Genomic DNA, 19687 nt, shown 5'->3' on the forward strand with positions numbered 1-19687 from the left:
GGGGTAAGAGAGTGGAGAGAGAAGGAAGGAAATGGAGGTGGTCTCTTGAAGGAACATGAACACACAGCAGCTCTTCCTCACCTCCTCATCAAGAACCGGTTTGGGGCCAAGAGTACCCCCAAAACTCGGGGTGAGATGGCGTATGGATGGGAGGGTGAGTTCACAACGGAAGTGGGGCAGCAGAAGGGCTGGGAAGGGGCAGTTGGGTCCTACGGGGCCTCCGGGAGCCCCTCAGCTGCCCAGACCGGGAATGGCCTTCACCTGCCCACACAGGCCGTGTGGCCCCCACACCACAAGAAGCCCAGGAAAAGGTCTGGACGAACCCTAAGCCGATAATGCTATGCAGGTTGGAAAACAACAGGAGGAAAGAACGCAAAACTAATTGAAATCACCTCTTCACACGGAGGCCTCAGAGTTTTTCACAGGCAGCCATCTGCAGCTCCCTGGGGAGAGGAAAACTCCCATGTGAGGGAGGTGAGGGCCTCAACACCCATTCTTGATCTTCCCCCACACGTCGGCTCCCTAAGTAGGTTGAAACCAACGTTTCCAAAAATATGTTGTATATATTAGTCATCAAATGCTTAATATACACTTCCGCCCCTCCCGCCCTCTGGCCGTCTGATTGGCAAGGATTCGAAACTTGGAGCTCATCCAGGACTTGACTCTGGAGCCCTGTTAGGCGTTGGGCCAGCAACTGGGCTAGTGGACTATCTCTTCCTCTCCTCAGAAGGGATATTAAGATTAAGTCATTACTACTCTGGAGTCCTCCCCCCCCCTTTAAAAATTTTTTTTAATGTTTATTTATTTTTGAGAGAGACAGACAGATAGAGTGCGAGCCGGGGAGGGGCAGAGAGAGAGGGAGACCAGAATCGGAAGCAGGCCCCAGGCTCTGAGCTGGCAGCACAGAGCCCCACGCGGGGCTCAAACTCACGAACCGTGAGATCATGACCTGCGCCGCAATGGGATGCTTAACCTGCTGAGCCACCCAGGCGCCCCTGGAGTGAGTCCCTTTAATTGGGAAAAACCAAGAGGTGACCAGGAAGCAAATGTTTTCCTTACATTTCCATAGGAGACCTCCAGGTTGGTGGCTGTAGCTGCTTCACACATTGGTCCTGGAAGATAGCTTTGTTTATCAATTTTGCATCTCAATTTCAAGATTTCACACGCAATGAGTTTTAAAAAATATTATTTGGCCTGTGGTGTTGTAATGAATATGAACGAGGCAGGCTCAGATCCTACCTGGTACGGAGAACTTAACTATAAATCTGGTTGAGGATTGCCGTCTGACAGATGTGGACCCACACATTCCCTTCCAGCGGGTCCCAGCATGCTAACAGTCCCAGGCTTCATGGGCGAATCGAGACTTAGGTTTCTCTACCTACAAAATGGGCATTTATTTCAATTAGCTCCTTGAACACAAAGCTCTTCAGAAATGAGTCACATTTAGAATGTCACCATTGTCCCTCCAGAAAAGAAGATATGGTAGAGAAATACTTCCAAATACTTCCCCTCCCACCCCGTCCCCCGCCCCCCCCACCCGAGCTGAGGTCTCTGTTCATGACCTGTCCAGAGGACCACTAATAATAGCAGGTGACCTGAGTCAGGAATGCAGGCAGGCAGCATCATGTCTTTAAACAAACGCTGCCTGCTTTCTCCAAAATTCGTGTCCTTTGTAAACATTATTATCCAGCCGCTTCAGACCCCGAGTTGAATGTAAACCCTCAAGTAAAACATTTAGGACTGACTGTGGTTGTACACGGTTGCCTGCACCAGTAACTCCTTGGACAGCTGTTCCTGACTTCAGACGAGAGGGTTCTTCCATGAGAGTAAGCCCGAACCTGTGAGCTAATGTCTGGAATCTTCGGGCTAATTCCGTTGACCTCTGTCCTCTTAGACACTTGCAGACTCCCCTCGCATGGGTCTGCTGCAAAGAATTCCCCCGCGGGTGGTATAGGCTTATGTTGAGTCAAGAGACAGCCTTCCTAACCAAGGACATTGACCGTGGATGTGGTAGAGGTGGTGCAGGGGCCAGTCCACTGCGTCTCTCTTGACCTGGATCAGTGACGGGGTGTGTGGGAATATAGCTGTTACTTCCTTGATGCTCGGTGGGTGTTGTCTTAGGCTCCAGACCACATCTTCCTTGTGTAATATCGTCATCTGCATGCATCATATTTATCAACGATCCACTGTAGGACAGGCCCAGAATGAGAGAAAAATCTATACACACCATGATTTCTGCCTCTGAGGAAATGACCCTTTAAGAGTAGAGAAGTCGAAACCACACACACACACACACACACACACATACACACACATATTGAATTGTTTCATGGGATAAGTGCCTCTGGCCTTTAGCTTCCTTCTTATGGAAGATAATAACAATGGGAGATAAGAAAGCTGACCATACTGGCAGGAACAAAGAGATCACTGTTTGATGTTTTGAAAACAGCCCTGCATGAAAATGCATATTTGGCCCAAGACTCACCTGACTGAAGGCTCCCTGGGTTTGTTGTTGTTGCTTTTGTTGTCGTTTTTAATTAAATTTGCACTCAGAGTCCTGGAGTTTCTTCTCCAAAGACCAACCCTGCAGGTTCTCTTGACCTTTCCTCCTCTCAGGTGGCTCTTTCCTGTAGTTCGCCCGTGGAGCATGCGCACAGTGACTGTCTGTAGTGTCCAGAAGATGGTGCTGCTGGAGGGAAGGTCTAGGGGAGTCTTACCCTACGGAAAGATGGGGAGGTTACGAGTCTCGTTGGTCATGTCAGCCATACTTGACCTATTCACCATAACTGTTTTGACTTTCATTCTTCAAGTGACATTCCAGTCTTGAACCCAACTGTTGCCTGGCTCCTACCTGGCTGAGAGCTGCTCTCTTCACTCTCCCGGGCATGGAAGAAATGAGGCAATTGTTCTTCATTGCTCCCTGAGGGACCCATTGCTTTTCCATTATGCTCCAAGCAATCTGCTAAAGAAACAACATTCTCCTGGGCGCTCGTGCCCAGAAATCTTCTTTACATATTTCCTTTATTCCTGGACATTTATTATCTCTCTGTACAAACGCTTGACCCCTCCCGTGGCTCTTGGCACATTTGAAGTCCTGAGATCCTTTTGTTTTGTTTTGCTGCTTTGCCTCTGATCAAGAAAGGTTGGTCCCAAAGTTGACTCTGTAACCATGTTGAATTTTATGTCATTCAGTATTTATTGAGCATCTATTGTGTTCTAGGCACTATGGTGAGGCTATAATAGAGAACAGGACCAGTAGACTTCTGCCTTCAAGAAGTTCCTGGTTTAGTGAAGAGAAAAGAGACAAGAAAACAGGAGCTTATGGGTGATATCTGAGATGACATTTAAGGATAACTTAGCTGGGCAAAGGGGACAAGGATTAGGGGTAGGGCTATTTACTGGCAAGGTAGCTACAGAATATGGCCATTTGAAGGTGAGATTTCATCTGCGGGGGGTTGTATTAGGATTGTAGCTGATGGCAGGTATCAGAAAATTGAAGTTACATTGGTTTCACTTTGTAAAAGTTTTATTTTTCTTATATAACAGAAAGTATGGGTGTAGGAAGTCCATGATTTGTATGATGTTATCATGATGCCATCAATAATCCAGGCTCTTTCGGCTTTGTGGATTAGCTTTCAGCCTCAACTTGTCACCTCTTGGTTCCCAAACGGCTGCCCAATCGCCAACATCACATCCAAGTTCCAGGCAGAAATAACCAGCTAGGAAGAACCAGGCAGGGAGGGCAAATTGACAATATGCATACTGAGACTTTTCCTTTAAAAAGCTTTCTGGGATGCCTCACTCAGTAATTTCTGCTTATGCCTCATTAGCCAGTATTGCGTTGTATGGCCACCCATCTGTGAGACAGGCTAAAGTGCATTACCACCATGAGCTAAATGTAGGCTCCGTGAAAAGGAAGAAGAGAAGGTGAGATACTGGATAGGCAACCAGCAGTTTTTGTAGTAGTGACATAGACAACCTCAAAAAATAATTCCTTTGTTTTTATATTGCATTCCTTTCCATTAATGGATTTTATTCTCTTGAAATGCAAGGAGGTAAAAGGGCAGACATCCTTCTTTTGTCACAGAGACTTGGAGGAACAATCTGACATGTCCAAGGTTATCAGAAATACAATCTAGCACACTATGAAACCCACCGCATTTATTATTTTCCAGGCTGTTCAGGAGCTGTGATCTATACAGCAGATCCCGGACACTCCAGAAAAGCATGTCCCAGGACTCTGTGAAACTCCATATTCAGGAACAGACTGTAACATTTCATGCCCCTAATAGTGCAGAAGGGAAGAAAGCACGAGAAGAACAAAGCCTCTGGGAGGTGGGCGCTGAGCTGCCAGCAAGGCTCATTCACGGCTATTAGTGGTTATTAATAACAATTTTCATAACAATAGCTAACGCTCATTGAGCCCTTTGTTCTTTATAGGCATTATCTCATTCCACCTTCATAACAGCACTATGAGTTAAGCACTCTTGTTATTGTCTTTCTTTTACAGAGGAAGATACAGCGGTTCAGAGAGGTTGAACAACACGCCCAGTGTCACACAGCCATCATGTGGCAGAGCTAGGGTTCAAAGTCATCTGTTTGACTCCAGGAACTAAATGCCAAACCTAACTTCCGTTTTACTGCTATTTCATGGTACTTCCTTCTCACCAGCCCTGCCTCACTCTTGCATACCAGACTGACAGGGAATGGAATTCAAATTAGAGTCTCAGCAAAACCATAAATTAATACAGGTCCTGCTTTACCGAGATTGCTTATCTCTGATCTCAACTGTAGCAGTTAAACCTGTACATTCGAAGGATCTACTATATGTAAACTCTTTCAGTCCTGCCTCAAGTAAATGCACCTTCTCTGAGGGCAAACCCCCGCTTACTACATAGCTCATTGCACTTGGTCTCATTCCGCAGACTTTTCCCTGGTCTCTTTCCCGTCGAGTCTAGTTTGCTGTAATTGCTTGGTTGCATTAGTGGAACAATCCTTTTAAGCCGTTTCTGTTAAGATTTAGGCCTTGAGTTGCAAGGTCCACATGGATTTTAGACTTCTTGAAGAAGGGGTAGAATGAGAGGAGTCCCGGGGGCTTCTGGCACATCACGGGGGTTAGGCATGCTAGAAGTCCTGTTAAGACTGATAGCATAGGCTGGAATCACAGATCTTAAAGCTAGAAGCAATGATGTCCAGCGCCTGCTGGACCCAGCAGGTAAGGCATGAATAGAGCTCCATTTCAGAGATGACATAGCTGAGGCTCGGGAGGTTAAATGAAATGCCCAGGGTCCTACAACTAGCGACAGAGCTTAGTTCAGCCACTCAGGGGAGGAGGAGGAACGGAGTGACTTCTTTCGTGGCGGAACAGGAATTTGTGCATCATTTGGACAGAATCTTACGTCTGTCTATCAAGGCTCTTTATTCTCAAAGAGAACGACGCAGTCTATTCTTGTAAAGGGCCAGTTGTCCAAATTAGTGGAGAAGCCATCACTTTGCTCACATCTGCCAGCGTAGTCAGGACAGGGATAGGTAAAATATCTGCCTATTCTAAATATGCATCGAGACGTGGAGTTGGTTCATAATTAACCCTCGTCTGTCTCAATGTCTGAAGACTCACTTGGAGCTCAGATCCCCAGGCTGTGTTCCAAGGATGCTGATTTCTTACAGTGTCTTCCTCTAGCAGACTGTGGGACAGCTTTTGATGATTTGCGCATCCACACCGCGGGGTCTGACTGTGCCATGCTCCTGCCCTCTTCCAACACAGTTCAGCTTCCAGCCCATCTGCTCCCGGCCGGTGATGTAAACGTACCAGCTGCTTCCCAAGAACCAGTCGGCATCCTGCAGGAGGGGCAGGTCCCTTTCCCGGGCATCAGCCTGCTTGCTCTCAGCCTGAGCCCTCTTGCCAACCATGGTGGGTCCCTCCGGTCTCCTATCTCCCCATCCGAGAAGCAGAGGGCACAATCCTCTTACGAGCCCATGATTTATCAGCGTGGCTCCATCTAAGGGCTCCAAATCAGGTGCCATTGTGGGGATATGGCAAGGTTTGTTTAAGGGAACTGAGCTGGGCTGGGCCCCTGCAGCGGACAGAGAGAAGGTGGCCAGGAAGAAAGCAGCACCCTGCTCGGAAAATGAAGGCGCTTCTGCTGCTGGTCCTGCCGTGGCTCAGCCCCGCCAACTACATTGATAATGTGGGCAATCTGCACTTCCTGTACTCAGAACTGTGAGTCCCTCTATAACGCTGCCTGCCTGTGTCTGTGTGTTGGGGCTGTTGGGGGTGGAACCGGAGTCAGTTCCCTGGCTGGGGTGTCTGCTTAGAGGAGTCAGCCCCACAGGAGCTAGATGCACTTGGACAAAGCACCCTGCCAGCAGTCTGAGGCTGCATGCTTAGGTCTGTGACTTAACAAAAAAACACCATCTTCCTGATGCAATGCTTTCCCAGCAAGGCATATTTTTCCTGCTTCTATGCCAACCCTGCCCCCCCCCCTTTTTTTTTTTTGGTACTCTACTCTTTCTCGATAGATGTGTCTTCTCTTCCTTCCGTAAATAGAACCAAAGAGCAATTACGAACCGACCTTGCGGGCACAAATCTGCAGCCTGTCAGGTATTTCTAATTGGGAGAAGACGACTCCCTCTATTCAGACCATCAGCCTTCATACCTGCAAACACAGATAGCATCAGTACAGCAGACAGATAACCCTAAATGGAAAAAATATGCATCCATCCTATTTTTGGTTTTGACCATTTTCTTTTTCTTTTTTTTTTTTTTTTCAACGTTTATTTATTTTTGGGACAGAGAGAGACAGCGCATGAACGGGGGAGGGGCAGAGAGAGAGGGAGACACAGAATCGGAAACAGGCTCCAGGCTCTGAGCCATCAGCCCAGAGCCCGACGCGGGGCTCGAACTCCCGGACCGCGAGATCGTGACCTGGCTGAAGTCGGACGCTTAACCGACTGCGCCACCCAGGCGCCCCGGTTTTGACCATTTTCAAACGTATGGGCGAGCAGAAAGAACTGTGCAGCGAGCTCCCATAACTCCATCACCTCGGTCTCGTGATTACTATTTTGCCACATTTGCTTCACTTCGTTTATTTTTGTTGTTGTTGAAGTGGTCTGGCATAGACTGCGGTCATGACATTTCGCCACCAAATACTTCACTGGGCATCTCTGAAAAATAGACATTTTCCTATATGACCCATGTCCATTTTGTAAGAGGAAATCATTCATGCATCCAAACTCTCCAGTGACATTTTTCTGGCTCCTCTTGTTAGTAAGCTTTAAAAGAGTATTGCAGGTGGGGTGCCTGGGTGGCTCAGTTGGTTAAGCGTCCGACTTCGGCTCAGGTCATGATCTCACAGTTCGTGGGTTCGAGCCCCACGTCGGGCTCTGTGCTGACAGCTCGGAGCCTGGAGCCTGCTTCGGATTCTGTGTCTCCCTCTCTCTCTGACCCTCCCCTGCTCATGCTCTGTCTCTCTCTCTCTCTCTCAAAAATAAATAAACATCAAAAAAAAATTTTTAAAAACCCAAGAGTATTGCAGGTGAATGTGAACAGCCTCTAGCAAACATATAAAAAGTGCTGTGGTGTGTGCCTCAGTGTTTGGAGCATTTACAAAAATGTATTCTTCTGGGGGCACCTGGGTGGCTTAGTCGGTTGAGTGTCTGACTTGGGCTCAGGTCATGATCTTGCGGTTCGTGAGTTCAAGCCCCACGTCGGGATCTCTGCTGTCAGTGCAGAGCCTGCTTCAAGTCCTTTGTCTCCCTCTCTCTCTGCCCCACCCCCCGCTTGTGCTCTCTCTCTCTCAAAAAAAAAAAAAAAAAAAAAGGGGGCACCTGGGTGGGGTCAGTCAGTTAAACATCCGACTTCGGCTCAGGTCATGATCTCATGGTTCATGGGTTTGAGCCCAGCATCAGGCTTTGGGCTGACAGCTTGGAGCCTGGAGCCTGCTTCAGATTCTGTCTACCTCTCTCCCTGCTCTGCCCCAGCTTGCTTGTTCTCTCTCTCTCTCTCTCTCTCTCTTTCTGTCAAAAATAAATAAACATTAAAAAAAATTAAAACAAACCAAAAAAAGAATTCATAGAGCCCAGACTAGAAAAGCTCAGCTAGTCGTATTTAGGTAGAAGTAACCTCGCCCCCCGAATGTTTACGGTAATAATCAGGGTCTGTTTTATAATTAGCCAGACTAACCAATTTGTATAGCATAGCAGATACTCAACAAATTCTTAATAGAGGAGAGAAAAAATGACCTAGGTCCTTGGAGGTGGATGATGCATCCTGAGGACCTTGCATTTCAGGGTTAGCTGGGCCCATCCTTTTGGAATGTAAGCCCTGTCCTCCTTAGATGCGAAGGTTCAGTGGGGAAATATCAGGCTTAAGCCTGCATGGTGAGCATCTCTGGGGTAATAATGGCATATGGAGGTTTTCTAGAAAAATATGCAACGGCGGGGCTACTTGGGATTGTGGCAAGTCTCCTCCCTGGATGGTGTCTCTGAAATCCAGTGCCCAAGCGCTCCTCCCCACCCTCACCGCCCCCACCTGCTATCCTTGTTGGTTACTGTGTTCATTTCCTGGGGCTGTAGGGACAGTGACCGCAGATTTGTAAGTTAAGACAACAGAGGTCTATTCTCTCACAGTTCTGGAGGCCAGAGGCTTGAAATCAAGGTGTCGACAGGACCACACTCCCTATGAAGGCTGTAAGGGAGAATCCTCCTTTGCCCCTTCCGGGTCCTGGTGACCCCTTTCTTGGCTTGTGGCCTCGTAACTCCAATCTCGACTTTGTCTTCAAGTGACCTTCCATGTGTGTCCTTTCCAATTCCCTGTCTTTCCCTCCTCTTACAAGGACGCTTCTTATTGGATTTAGGGCCCACCTGCATAATCTAGGATGATCTCATCTCGAGATCTTTAACTGATCTTTTTCTAAATAAGGTGAATGTTCATAGGTTCCAGGTGCACATCAGTGAGGGACCACCACTCAACCCCACTGCAGGTGCTCCTGAGGAGGCTTTCGACCAAGTTACTTTCAGTTTTGCAGCCTAATTAAAGGAAGGCTCTTCCTACTGGCTTATCAGTTTTCTTTCCTACCAGTACGTGCATCAAGGTAACTTTTCCGTTGAATAACTGGACACAAGTTCCGCAACGTGAAGCAATCGAGGAAGCCTAATGCCAGGAAATTGCCAAGACAGTGTTCCCAGACTAATTTGCCGGAACTTTCTGGAAGTTTCCAGTCACTGGGGATGATGATTTATGAGAGAATTCTATGTAGCTATTAGCTGGCACTAGTGTGATAATAAACTAATCAGGAAATTAGTGACACATTTCAGGTGCTGTGGCAGTGCTTTGAGCAATACAGGTGGTAAGAAATGAGGCATGGTACCCACCCTCAAGGAGCTGACAATTCAGTTGAGAGGATGAAATTTATACACATAAGAAATATTTTTTTTTTAATTTTTTTTACGTTTATTTATTTTTGAGACAGAGACAGAGCATGAACGGGGGAGGGTCAGAGAGAGGGAGACACAGAATCTGAAACAGGCTCCAGGCTCTGAGCTGTCAGCACAGAGCCTGAGGTGGGGCTCGAACTCACGGACCGTGAGATCATGACCTGAGCCGAAGTCAGCCACTTAACCGACTGAGCCACCCAGGCGCCCCCACATAAGAAATATTAACAATGATCCAAGGCAACAGGGGCTATGTCATTAAAAAGTAAGGTAGGGAGTAAGTTGAGAGGAGGTGGAGGTCGCCCATTTCTGTGAAATTGGTCAGGGAATACAACTGGGGGAGTTGGGGTTTGAGCTGGATTTTTGAAGTAATTAGGAAAGGATTAAGCAGCAACGTGGATGGAAAGAGAAAGCATTTCGGGCAGAGTAAATGGCACTGCAGAAAGGTTGCGAGATGGTCACCAATAAATAGGACTCCTGGGCCCCTTCACTGTTCGTGGAAGGTGGGGGGTATGGGGTGGTGGCTGCGTGTTCTTGAGGTGAAAAGACACTTCTCTCACTACCACAGGCCACTGGGATCTGGAAGGCAGGCCGTGCTGGGTGGATTCACTGGAAAGCACTGGGAAGCCAGGCTTCCTCCTGCTACCCTTGTCTGGGCTTTGGTGTCCTGGCCTTGGGTGAGCTTGACCTGTGTTCCCGCACTTCCAGCTGCAGAGGCCCTCCCGGATTGGCCAGGGCTCTCTCAGTCTGAGTCCTGCTCCCTCAGAACCCAGCTGGAAACTTGGATCTAATCCAGTAAACAGTGTCAATTACAGCATGTGGCCCTGAGGGTCGCAAACTCAAATGCCTACAGGAACCAGGCAGGAGTTATGTAAACATGTGACTCACTCATGTATAAGACAGAAGGAAGGGGTGAGACCTCTGATCAACTGCAGTGTGTGTGTGTGTGTGTGTGTGTGTGTGTGTATAATTTGAATGTTTTTAGACACTATAATAAATTATATATTATTATACATATGCATATAATATAGCATATATCATAGTATATGTTTTTACTATATTATATATAACGTATTATATACGTATAATGTCTAAAAGTATTCTACTTCAATTTAAAACAAAATAAAACAAAAACACTTGGTCGAGCCCAGCAGGTCACTTCTGCCTGCCCAGTTTGGCCTTGAAGTCAACAGTTTATGACCCTGAGCAGCTCCATCTTTAAACATGTCCATGGTCACCTATTGGCTTGACCCAGAGGACAGCGAATTCCACAGAAGAAGCCCCAAACCAGGGCATGTGATGTGGAATCCCAGTCCACAGGTCAGGGGCAGGGCATGTAGGATGGTTCTCAGGGCCTGCAGAGGGCACAGCATGACATTGAAGGGCATACGCGGGCACTGCAAAACACACTCCTGACAAACTGCACCGCCTTCCTGCAGCAAAAACATCCACTTTGGGGCTTGCAGGCCAAAGAGCATCTTAAATCCCTCCCAGCTGGGCATTCCGGGCGCTCAAGTGAAGATTGTCGCCCTTAGTCTTGGGCGGCACTCATTTAGCCCTTGGTCCAGCTCTTCAAGTTCCCCTTTCCCAAGAGCCCTCACCTTCACACTTCCGCCAACTCTCTGAATTGCCTAGACCCCGAAGCCAATGTAGGAAATAGACTCTAACACTTAGGCATGAGCATCGATACGGCCTTCTCACCTTTCCGGGCCTAAGTGCAGCCCCGCACGTGGGGAGACGTAGGTGAAGTCTTAAGAGCAGCGTCAGTTCTGAGGACCGCTCACGTGAGAGCCGAGGGCTGTTTTTTTTAAAAATGCATGGGCTCTAAAACCTGCAAAAACAAAAACATTTGGCAGGGGGCATCTGTTTCCATTCTTACGCTCCCCAGGTGACCCTCTTCATGCTGAACACGCTCCTCAGGTGATCCTTGTGGCCGCTACAGTACACGCAAGCGCTCTTAGCTCCCTACCTTCCCCTGTGGAGAACCAGCCCTCCACTCTCCGGCTCTGCTCCCTATCTCCGGCAGCTTTCCTGTGTGTCTCCTCTACCTGGTGAGTCCTCAGAGGGAGAGCTTGAGAGGTGTTCATTTCTGCACGCTTCAGGCTTCCGTGAAGCTGAGTGACATGAATTTGGTTCTTATCCTGGCCAATTCCTAAATATGGCAAGGCCTGACGAAGGATGACCCTGGTTTGGCTTCCGTGGAAGGGAGTATCGATGCAAGACAGCCTCACCCCAGGTGTTGCACAAAGCGGAGCCATGCTGGCGTAACAGAAATGGGCACCGCTCTGGTCATTGGTCTCCCGTGGCTGCTGTAACATTTCTCTACATATTTCGTTTGGCAAGGATCCCAGGAAGAAACCTTAGGCTCCGGTGGGTGGTGAGATGTAGTTTATGACACATGCCCAACTCTCAAAAGCCGTTTACAGAAAACTGAAAAGCTGTGTTCATCTTCCCCCCACCTTTACAACTTGTAGCTCCTGTCACCCTCAGAAATACTTCCTACTGTCACGTCCTGGGGGTGGCAGGTGTGGTGTTCGTGCCCTTGGTGTTAAGTCTGGGTGCGTCTTGAGTCCTACTTTTCAAAAAAGGAAACTGCCCTCTGTTTTAGGGATGTGGTTACCAGTAAGGCAGGTAGGCATGGTCACTGCAGGCTAGTGCTGCTGCCATAGCGGTGTGACTTCTCAGGAAGTCAGGAAACGTTGGCCCTCTTTTTAGCGCATGTAAGAGGATTTGGGGTGTGTAAGTGGCATATCTGTGAACGGTGTTTGTGGCAGCATCTGGAGGGTGAAACTCCACTCTGACCCATGATGGAGATAGCAGTTCTAAGCAGGAAAAGTTTATTCCCCCTGGGGTTCTGTGCTTGGGAAATTAAGGTGAGCGACTCTGATCTCGTAACTTGAACCACGTAGGGCTATGGACAGATGAGGTCTCCTGGAGAAACTGCCAGGAGCAGCAGGAGTTTTAAGGAGCCTTGTGTGCATCCTTCCTGGGCAGTGGGGTAGGGCCTGGCATTCAGAGACGGAGAACACCCACCAAATGTCTTAAGTCCAAGGACTCCAACCACCCACCACCTCCCTAGCAGAGCTTTCTCAAGCCAACCTGTAAAACACACTCCTGACAAACTGCACCGCCTTCCTGCAGCAAAAACATCCACCTTGCGGCTTGCAGGCCAAAGAGCATCTTAAATCCCTCCCAGCTGGGCATTCTGGGCACTCAAGTGAAGACCTTTCACCTTAATCTTGGGCGGCACTCATTTGGCCCTTGGTCCAGCTCCTCGAGTTCCCCTTTCTCTAGGTCAAGGCTATGCAGAGGCCCTGGCCTTAGTAACTTCTCTTCTTCCTGCTGACTTCAGCTAGACATGGGCTGGGTATTGGGCCCTGAGCCGCAGAGCTGGGGAGAGCATCTTCTTCTAAAGCTGTGTACCACGTGGAGCTCTGCACGAGGCCCATCTAGATGGTTGCAGTCAGAGTCTTTCTTGCAAGGGTGAGGAGGGAGGGGAGCACACGGGGATTACCTCAGCCCCCATTTCCTCTGCACTTAGCTGTGTTAACTACTCCCAACACTTTCCAAGTTTAAACCAACGGAGTGAGCTTTATGGATTTGCCAGTAAACACTTTCCAAGTTGAGTCTCCAAGTATTTGCTGGTTTTTCTTCAGAACGGAAAAGGGCAAAAAAAAAATATTGCTGATCTCTGGATTTTTCTTGTCCTATGTTTTGAGAATCTGAAGTCAAGTTTGGATTAGACCTGGAAGGAAGGAGGTGGGGTTTACAGAGGAAATGGAGTGAGATCGAGAAGTCCTATTCCAAGGGAGAGGAACAACATCCAATCTGAGGGAGCAAAGCCAGGGCCCATTCGGGTTCAATGACTCTCCATGTCTTTTGAAGCATTACAGTTTAGCACGTGTTTAATAGAACACTTTTCCTTAAATCCACAAGCGTGTGTATTTGGAAGGAAATTGAAGCTGCATGTTCCTGGTTCCTTTACACTTAACTCCTCAAAATGTTGCTTTGTAACTATTCTTTGATGTCCAAATTTCACAGGGATCCTATCTCATGGTCTTATTTTGTTCTCACTGAGAATCAGCAAATTCTCTTTTGCCAGCAGTAAAGCAACTCCAGTCCCAAACCATGCGCTCTCTGGTCTAAAACGCGAACCCTGGGAGTTTCAAGATCTCACTCTAATGCTTGGCAAATTGTGCTTGCCTTTCTTTGGGTCACATGTCAGGTGCATGACTGGCAAAGTGAGGGTTTCTTTCACCTCAGGACTCCTTGATTGCTTCATGCTTGGTTGATTTTTACTTTCTTCATTTTAACTTCCAATGAAAACCTCAAAGCAAAAACAGAAAAGTATAATGAATCCCCATGTACCCTATTCCCCATCTTAAATAATAAGTCAAGGGTATCTTGTTTCACCTGTATCCTTGAGTTGTTTTGAAGCAAATCACAAACACCATATTTGTAGACCTTTTCGTATTTCTCTCCAAAGGGTAAAGCTTCTTAACCGTAACACTACTATCACACGAGAAACCATTAGTTTGTTCATTAATATCAAATATCCAGGAAGCTCAAATTTCCCCCATTTGTCTGTCTTTTCGTCTTACAGGCTGTTTGAATCATGACATTGCAATTGGTTGCCCTGTCTCTTAATCCCCCGCCCCTTCCACCTCCATCAACGTAAAAAGGAGTTCTTGAAATAAAATTTGAAGAAGATAGCTTTGGCAAACTCCTAGTACTAGGTAGTAGCTGGAAAAAGAGAAAAGGTAATTAATTTACTGTCAAGTTGAAAGGAAATGTAAAGGCAAGATCCAAGGCAATCTTTCACCAAAATGTATAATTGTCTGCTTACCCCTGGATTACTGTATTCTACCCGTTAGAAACCCTAACACAAACACTGGTAAAGGATTTACTACATAAGAATTCTCTTAAATCCTCCCACATTCCTTATGGGTATCTGCACTTGGGAGACCACGGCAGAGTTACAGGCTCTCAGGCCTTGTTGGCATTAGAACACCACCCCTTCAAAGTAAACAGAGTAAATTGCCCACTGCCAGTCTGTGGGATTGGCCTTGGAAGGAATAGGGCAGGAAATGGCCCGTTCTTGCAGGCCAATGAAAACTTGTGGGCCAAAGAACCAGACCTCTTTTCTTCGTCATCTTTCCCGTTTTGGGGCCATCACTTCTTCGTGTGGCCTGTGTGGACTCGACTCTCCCAGCTTCCTCCACTCTCAACCATACCTGCTTTCATAAACCTCAAGAGCGGGGCTTGGGGCTGGGGCGGGGGGTGGCCAGGGTTGTGAAACCTGAAGAATTTAAGAGTTTAAGGAGTCTTCTTTTTAAGACACACGCATGAATTCATACTGGCTGGGTCTCCAGTCAAGTCCTGGGAAGGCTTCTGCATGCCTTGGGGTGTAATCATCAGTCTTACAGTAACCCCCCTCCCTGTATGAGCAATGACATCCAGTCTGTGCACCCCCATTTCTCTGTTTCCATATAGAACCAACTCTGGGAATTCTGGTGCCCGCTTTTCTTGTGTCTAACTCTTCCGTGTCCAGAGTTAAGAGTTTTGCAAATGCTCCATGGGCCAAGGAGGTACCTGTGGCCACTTCTCCATCCTCTTCTTCATTAGCCTCTCTACCTAGAGTAAGAGAAGGAGAAGGTGGGGCCCCAAGACAATGACTGAGTCCCTTCATCTTCCTGAGAACCATAGCCAAACGGGCCACCACTGGAACGTCGGAGGTGAGAGAACTTGGGGACTAAAGGCAAGTGCTTTGGAGTCAGGCTCACTCAGGTTCCTATTCCGTCTCTTCCAGCTGGGCAACCTTGGGCAAATTACTTTAGCCTCTCTGAGCTTTCCTCATCTATAAATGGGGATAATAAACCCTACCTCACAGGTTGTAGTAAGTATTGAATGAGATTGTATAAATCATGTAATGTAGTTCCTGGTACATGGCAAACCCTTAAATTATAGGTTTTATTAATAGTAGTTATAAGAGCGTACTTTATCAATTCTAAAATAGTTAATATTCTGAGAGCAGGTTGCGTCTTCTCAATGGTGCCGTACAAAGATAACAGGCAGTGTTTTTCTTGGTAATCTGTCAAATAATGGTGCATCCTACAATAGAGATGGAGTCTTTGATTTAATGAAATTTGATAGTAAAACCCCATCTACAGTGAGCACAGATGGGCTGACATCAAGAAAATGGAATTGCTAAAACCACGCAGTCCCTTTTCTCTTCTCTCCCTCACTGGAGAGGCTGGTAGGTGACTTGGCTGAGCTGAGAAAGCATGTCCGGTGTCTCAGGGTGAAGCCTGGGAGAGGACTGAGCCATTTGTTGGTGGATGAGAGCCACCCCTCCCTTGGGCGGGTCCTTTACCGCACCCCCTTCTCTCTACTGTCTCCCACTCTTCTTCCTGGTGTCTCCCTCAGCCACTTAGCGCCCTTGCTTGTTACCTTGACGCCACAGCTCCTACTTCCTTCCTGTTTCCTATCCATCTTCCCCCTTCCCCACTGTGAAGAGGAAGGCCTAATCCAGCATGTTACTTGGTTGGTAGAGTCTGTGGTCCAGAACCATCCTTTTTTCAGGGCCAAAGGAGGCAACAGAGATGGTCTGGCCCAATCTTCCCATTTTTATAGAAGAAACTGAGGCACAGTAATTTACCTGAATGCCTTGGCCCTCTCAGTAATAAACTATGTAGACCTTGAACATGTCGTGACACTTTTGGGGGGAAAATGGTAACTCGCTTATTTTCATGTAGCCTCAGGAAACAATAAAGCTAGATCTAATTAACATTTTAAACTAACTGCTTTGGGCAAAGCAATGGCATCAATGTGCACCTGACCACACATATCGCCTATTAGGGATTGAGTGTCCTCTGAGGGGAGCTGACCAGATGGGCATGCTCAGAACACTCTCCTGGGACTTCCTTGACCGATTTTGTACAAATGCAAACTGGGGCCACTTGATAGCAATAAGGCTTTATATTTGAATAGGGCATTCCAAGGATTTCATTTACAGCGAATGGCAGCAGAGAGGCAGGGCTGAACCCAATCATGAACCAGTTACAAGCTTCAGCTTGCAGTAATTGAAAAGGTAACCTCTGAAGTCCCTCGGATCTGAGTTCAAATACTGCTGCCTCTCTTCCCAGCTATGTAACCTCGGAGGGATTAATTAATTCCCTTCAGCTGGGCTGCAAGTTTCTCATCCTTAAATCTGAGCATTTATTGATAGCATCTACCTGATGGGGTAAGAATGAAATCTACAGATGGAGCACTTAGTGGACCCCTGGAATATCGCCAAGTGCACTGTAAACACTAGGTGTGGTAATGGTAGGCAATGACCTAATGACCTCATTTGAACTTCACAGTAAATGCAGTAAATCCCCATCTTACTGATGAGAGAACTAAGATCCACTGAGGTTAGGATGTGCCCCTAGAGGATCCAGCCAGCCTGGGACACAGGCATCCTGATTCTAGGACCAGGGCTTTTTTTCTTCCCCTACCACATGTCCCTTTGTTGCTGTGACGATGGTGTTGCTGGGGGTGGGTGTTGAGTTGCTGTGGGTCTTTATGATTCACTAGGGCCAGGTTAGGGGACTGAAATGGATTCTGCACCAAAACAAGTAAGTTGCTCTATAGATGCAATTTTTCTGGGCAAAACATTCGTGTAGTTTCTCTGGCTAGTTAAAATTATGCTGAAGATGGAGCTTTCTAGAATGTATGTATTTTTTTCCCACTGAAATAGAAGAGAGCTTAGCCAAAAAACATTGTTGGCCTCCTGAGCTAATTGATGAATGAAGAGGCTGTTGGAGGGATTCTGTGGCGAATGCATCTGTGATAACCCTTTCCTCCAAAATGCTGCAGTTTTTGTAGAAAAACATCTGGGCGACCATCAAAAGTAGAAGCCCCAGGGGTGCCTGGGTGGCTCAGTCGGTTGAGCATCTGGCTCTTGACTTCAGCTCAGGTCATGATCCCACAGTTTGTGGGTTGGGGTTCCCCGTCAGTTTCTGTACTGACAGGGTGGAGCCTGCTTGGGGTTCTCTCTCTCTGTCCCTCCCCCACTCATGTGCTCTGTCTCTCTCTCTCTATCAAATACACTTAAAAAAGTAGAAGTCCTTTCCCCCGCCATGACACAAACCCTGTGAGGATCTGAGGTGTCATCAGGGGTATGCAGGTCATGTAGCGTCATGATCATGAACATGGGCTCCACAGCCAGCCAGCCGCTGGTTCTGTCACTTACTAGATGAATGTCCTCAGCCGCTGTAACCTCTCTGAGCTCAGCCTTGTGGTGTTGGTGAGGGCTACCCGAGCTCCTGTGTATGTAGTCTCCGTACTAAGCCTGGCACATGGGCATTGTTGACCCATGTTCGCTATTTTTGCTTCCTCCTTTGCGACTCTACAAGCCAACGTCCTCTTTAGAAAAGAGACCCAAGAGGTATTAGGTGGCGGCGGAGCTAGAAGCTCTTTGCTGACTATCCCTCTTTTGGCCACCTCTGGCTCTATTCAAGAGGGCGGCCCAGCCCCATCAGAGAATTAGAATTCCTTTAACGTCGCAAAAGAACGATTAAACACTTGAGATGCTGACTCTCCATAAAAAGCCTCCAAATACTTATGACCTGTTTCAGAGAATTTAAAACTCTAAATGGCAGCTAGACAGGAATGGTGTCTAGGGCTCAAACATGGAACAAGGGAGGGTAAGTGAGACGAAGAAACAGTGCGCGCTCTAACCTAGGCATTGTTTCTTCCATTACAAAGTGACCAGATGATTTAGGTTATTCTGTGAGAAGTGTGGTCAGTTTGGTTTTTCTGTCAAATCCCTCATCAGCTGCTTTAGTATCATTAAAGAAAACATGACGGCTTCTCCACTTCTCTGTTGGCTTCTTTGTACGTAGATCCATCTTTCCTCTTACTGTCACGGTGGGGTTCGTGGGGTTGGGTTGAGACACGGACCCCAAAGGAGTTCAGTGGTTTGGTTCTCCTTCAGATTCTTTGTCTACTACTTAACAAACGAAGGGTATTTCTATTCATAAAGTCAGTATGTTACAGAAACAGATTGTGTCGTCCAGGAGAAATAAATCCATGTTCTGGAAAAAATCCAGGAAGACCTTTCCCACTCCTTACAATTCTTCCCCTCTGAGTGTTTTATAAGTGATTCCCGCCCCCCCCCCCCAAACTAGGCAACCCACTGGTAGATGAATTAGTAAAAAGAAAGCACTTATTCCTGGGGAGAGCGTATAATTTAATAATCGGTATTTATCAAGTACCGATGAAACCTGTAGCACGTTCTAAGGCTCTGAGGATCCTGCAGTGAGTGTATATTCCGATGAGAGGGCAATAAGCAAGCAAACATCTAGCATATCAGATGAAAATAAGTGGTATGAAGTAAAACAGCATCCCCTGACCCTGGCTTACTTCTACAAGAAGGCTTCTGAGAAGGTGCCATTTGAGCAGGAACTTGAAGGAAGGGGCTGTGAGGGTGCCTGATATCAGAGAGCAGGAGTTTGGACTTGGGGTCCTCTCTGAAGACCCCAGATCTCACACCGTCTTGTTCCATGTCTCCTTATGTGGCCTTAACCCCCCTGAGCCTCTGCTGTCTCCTCTGTGGAGCAGAAATGAGGATTCAGACAGCACAGGACTCCCTTGAATAGTGAGACCCGTGGAAAAGGAGCTGGTGCCTGGCCAGGCTGGGTGAAGGGGAGTTCCTGCCACTTCCGTTTTCCCCCTGGCTGGATTATTTCTGAAGGAGGGTCGGGGAGGACTTTCACCTGGTTAAACATCGCTCTGGGTCACACGCTCCCAGTATAGTTCTAAAACGCTTTCTAAGTTTCTCCAGCCTGTTCATCTCTGTTTCCGGTAAATTCTGTTCACAGATGTGTGTAACCTGGTTTTCTTGCTTCCTCCGGTCTTGGGTCTTCTGTGGTGCTCCCCACCTGAGCATCCTCCATAAATTTCATGACACCCTGTCCTGGGTCCTCCGTCAGGGTTTTGAGTCAAGGTATTGGTGGGTCAGAGTATTGGGTCAAGGCAGATTAAGATCCTGTTCTTGGAACACCTCTCCGTAACTGGGCTTAATACCTTGTTTGTTTGGGATTCCCATCCATTTTCAGCCTCTGTTTGGAATCTTTGGACTGATGGAAAATAAAATCTTTCCCAAGACCCACGCGCATTCAGCTCAGTACCCTCTTCCCCATATCTTTATGTTCTCAACTATAAAGAGAACCGTACTTAAGTCCTCAAGATCCTCTCCTAAACATGTCTA

At 47.4% G+C, this 19687-nt stretch overlaps 1 protein-coding gene across 3 annotated transcripts in view; it reads left to right on the plus strand.

Moving 5' to 3' along the window:
• The window catches only part of LNX1 (ligand of numb-protein X 1), a 191787-nt gene that overhangs the window by 82879 nt on the left and 89221 nt on the right, over positions 1 to 19687 (plus strand). The window contains exon 1 of one of the 3 annotated variants that reach the window (XM_025921480.2): positions 5636 to 6220. The exons of the other annotated variants lie outside the window; for them this stretch is intronic. Within the exon in view, the coding sequence (XP_025777265.1) occupies positions 6129 to 6220 (92 nt within the window). The 5' untranslated portion in view covers positions 5636 to 6128. Of the gene's footprint in view, positions 1 to 5635; positions 6221 to 19687 lie in introns of those variants that run through there. 3 annotated transcript variants of the gene reach the window in all.

This window comes from Puma concolor, chromosome B1 (genome assembly GCF_028749965.1).
Source record: "Puma concolor isolate L17-30 chromosome B1, mPumCon1.1.hap2, whole genome shotgun sequence".
In the NCBI taxonomy this organism is placed as follows: Eukaryota; Metazoa; Chordata; class Mammalia; order Carnivora; family Felidae; genus Puma; species Puma concolor.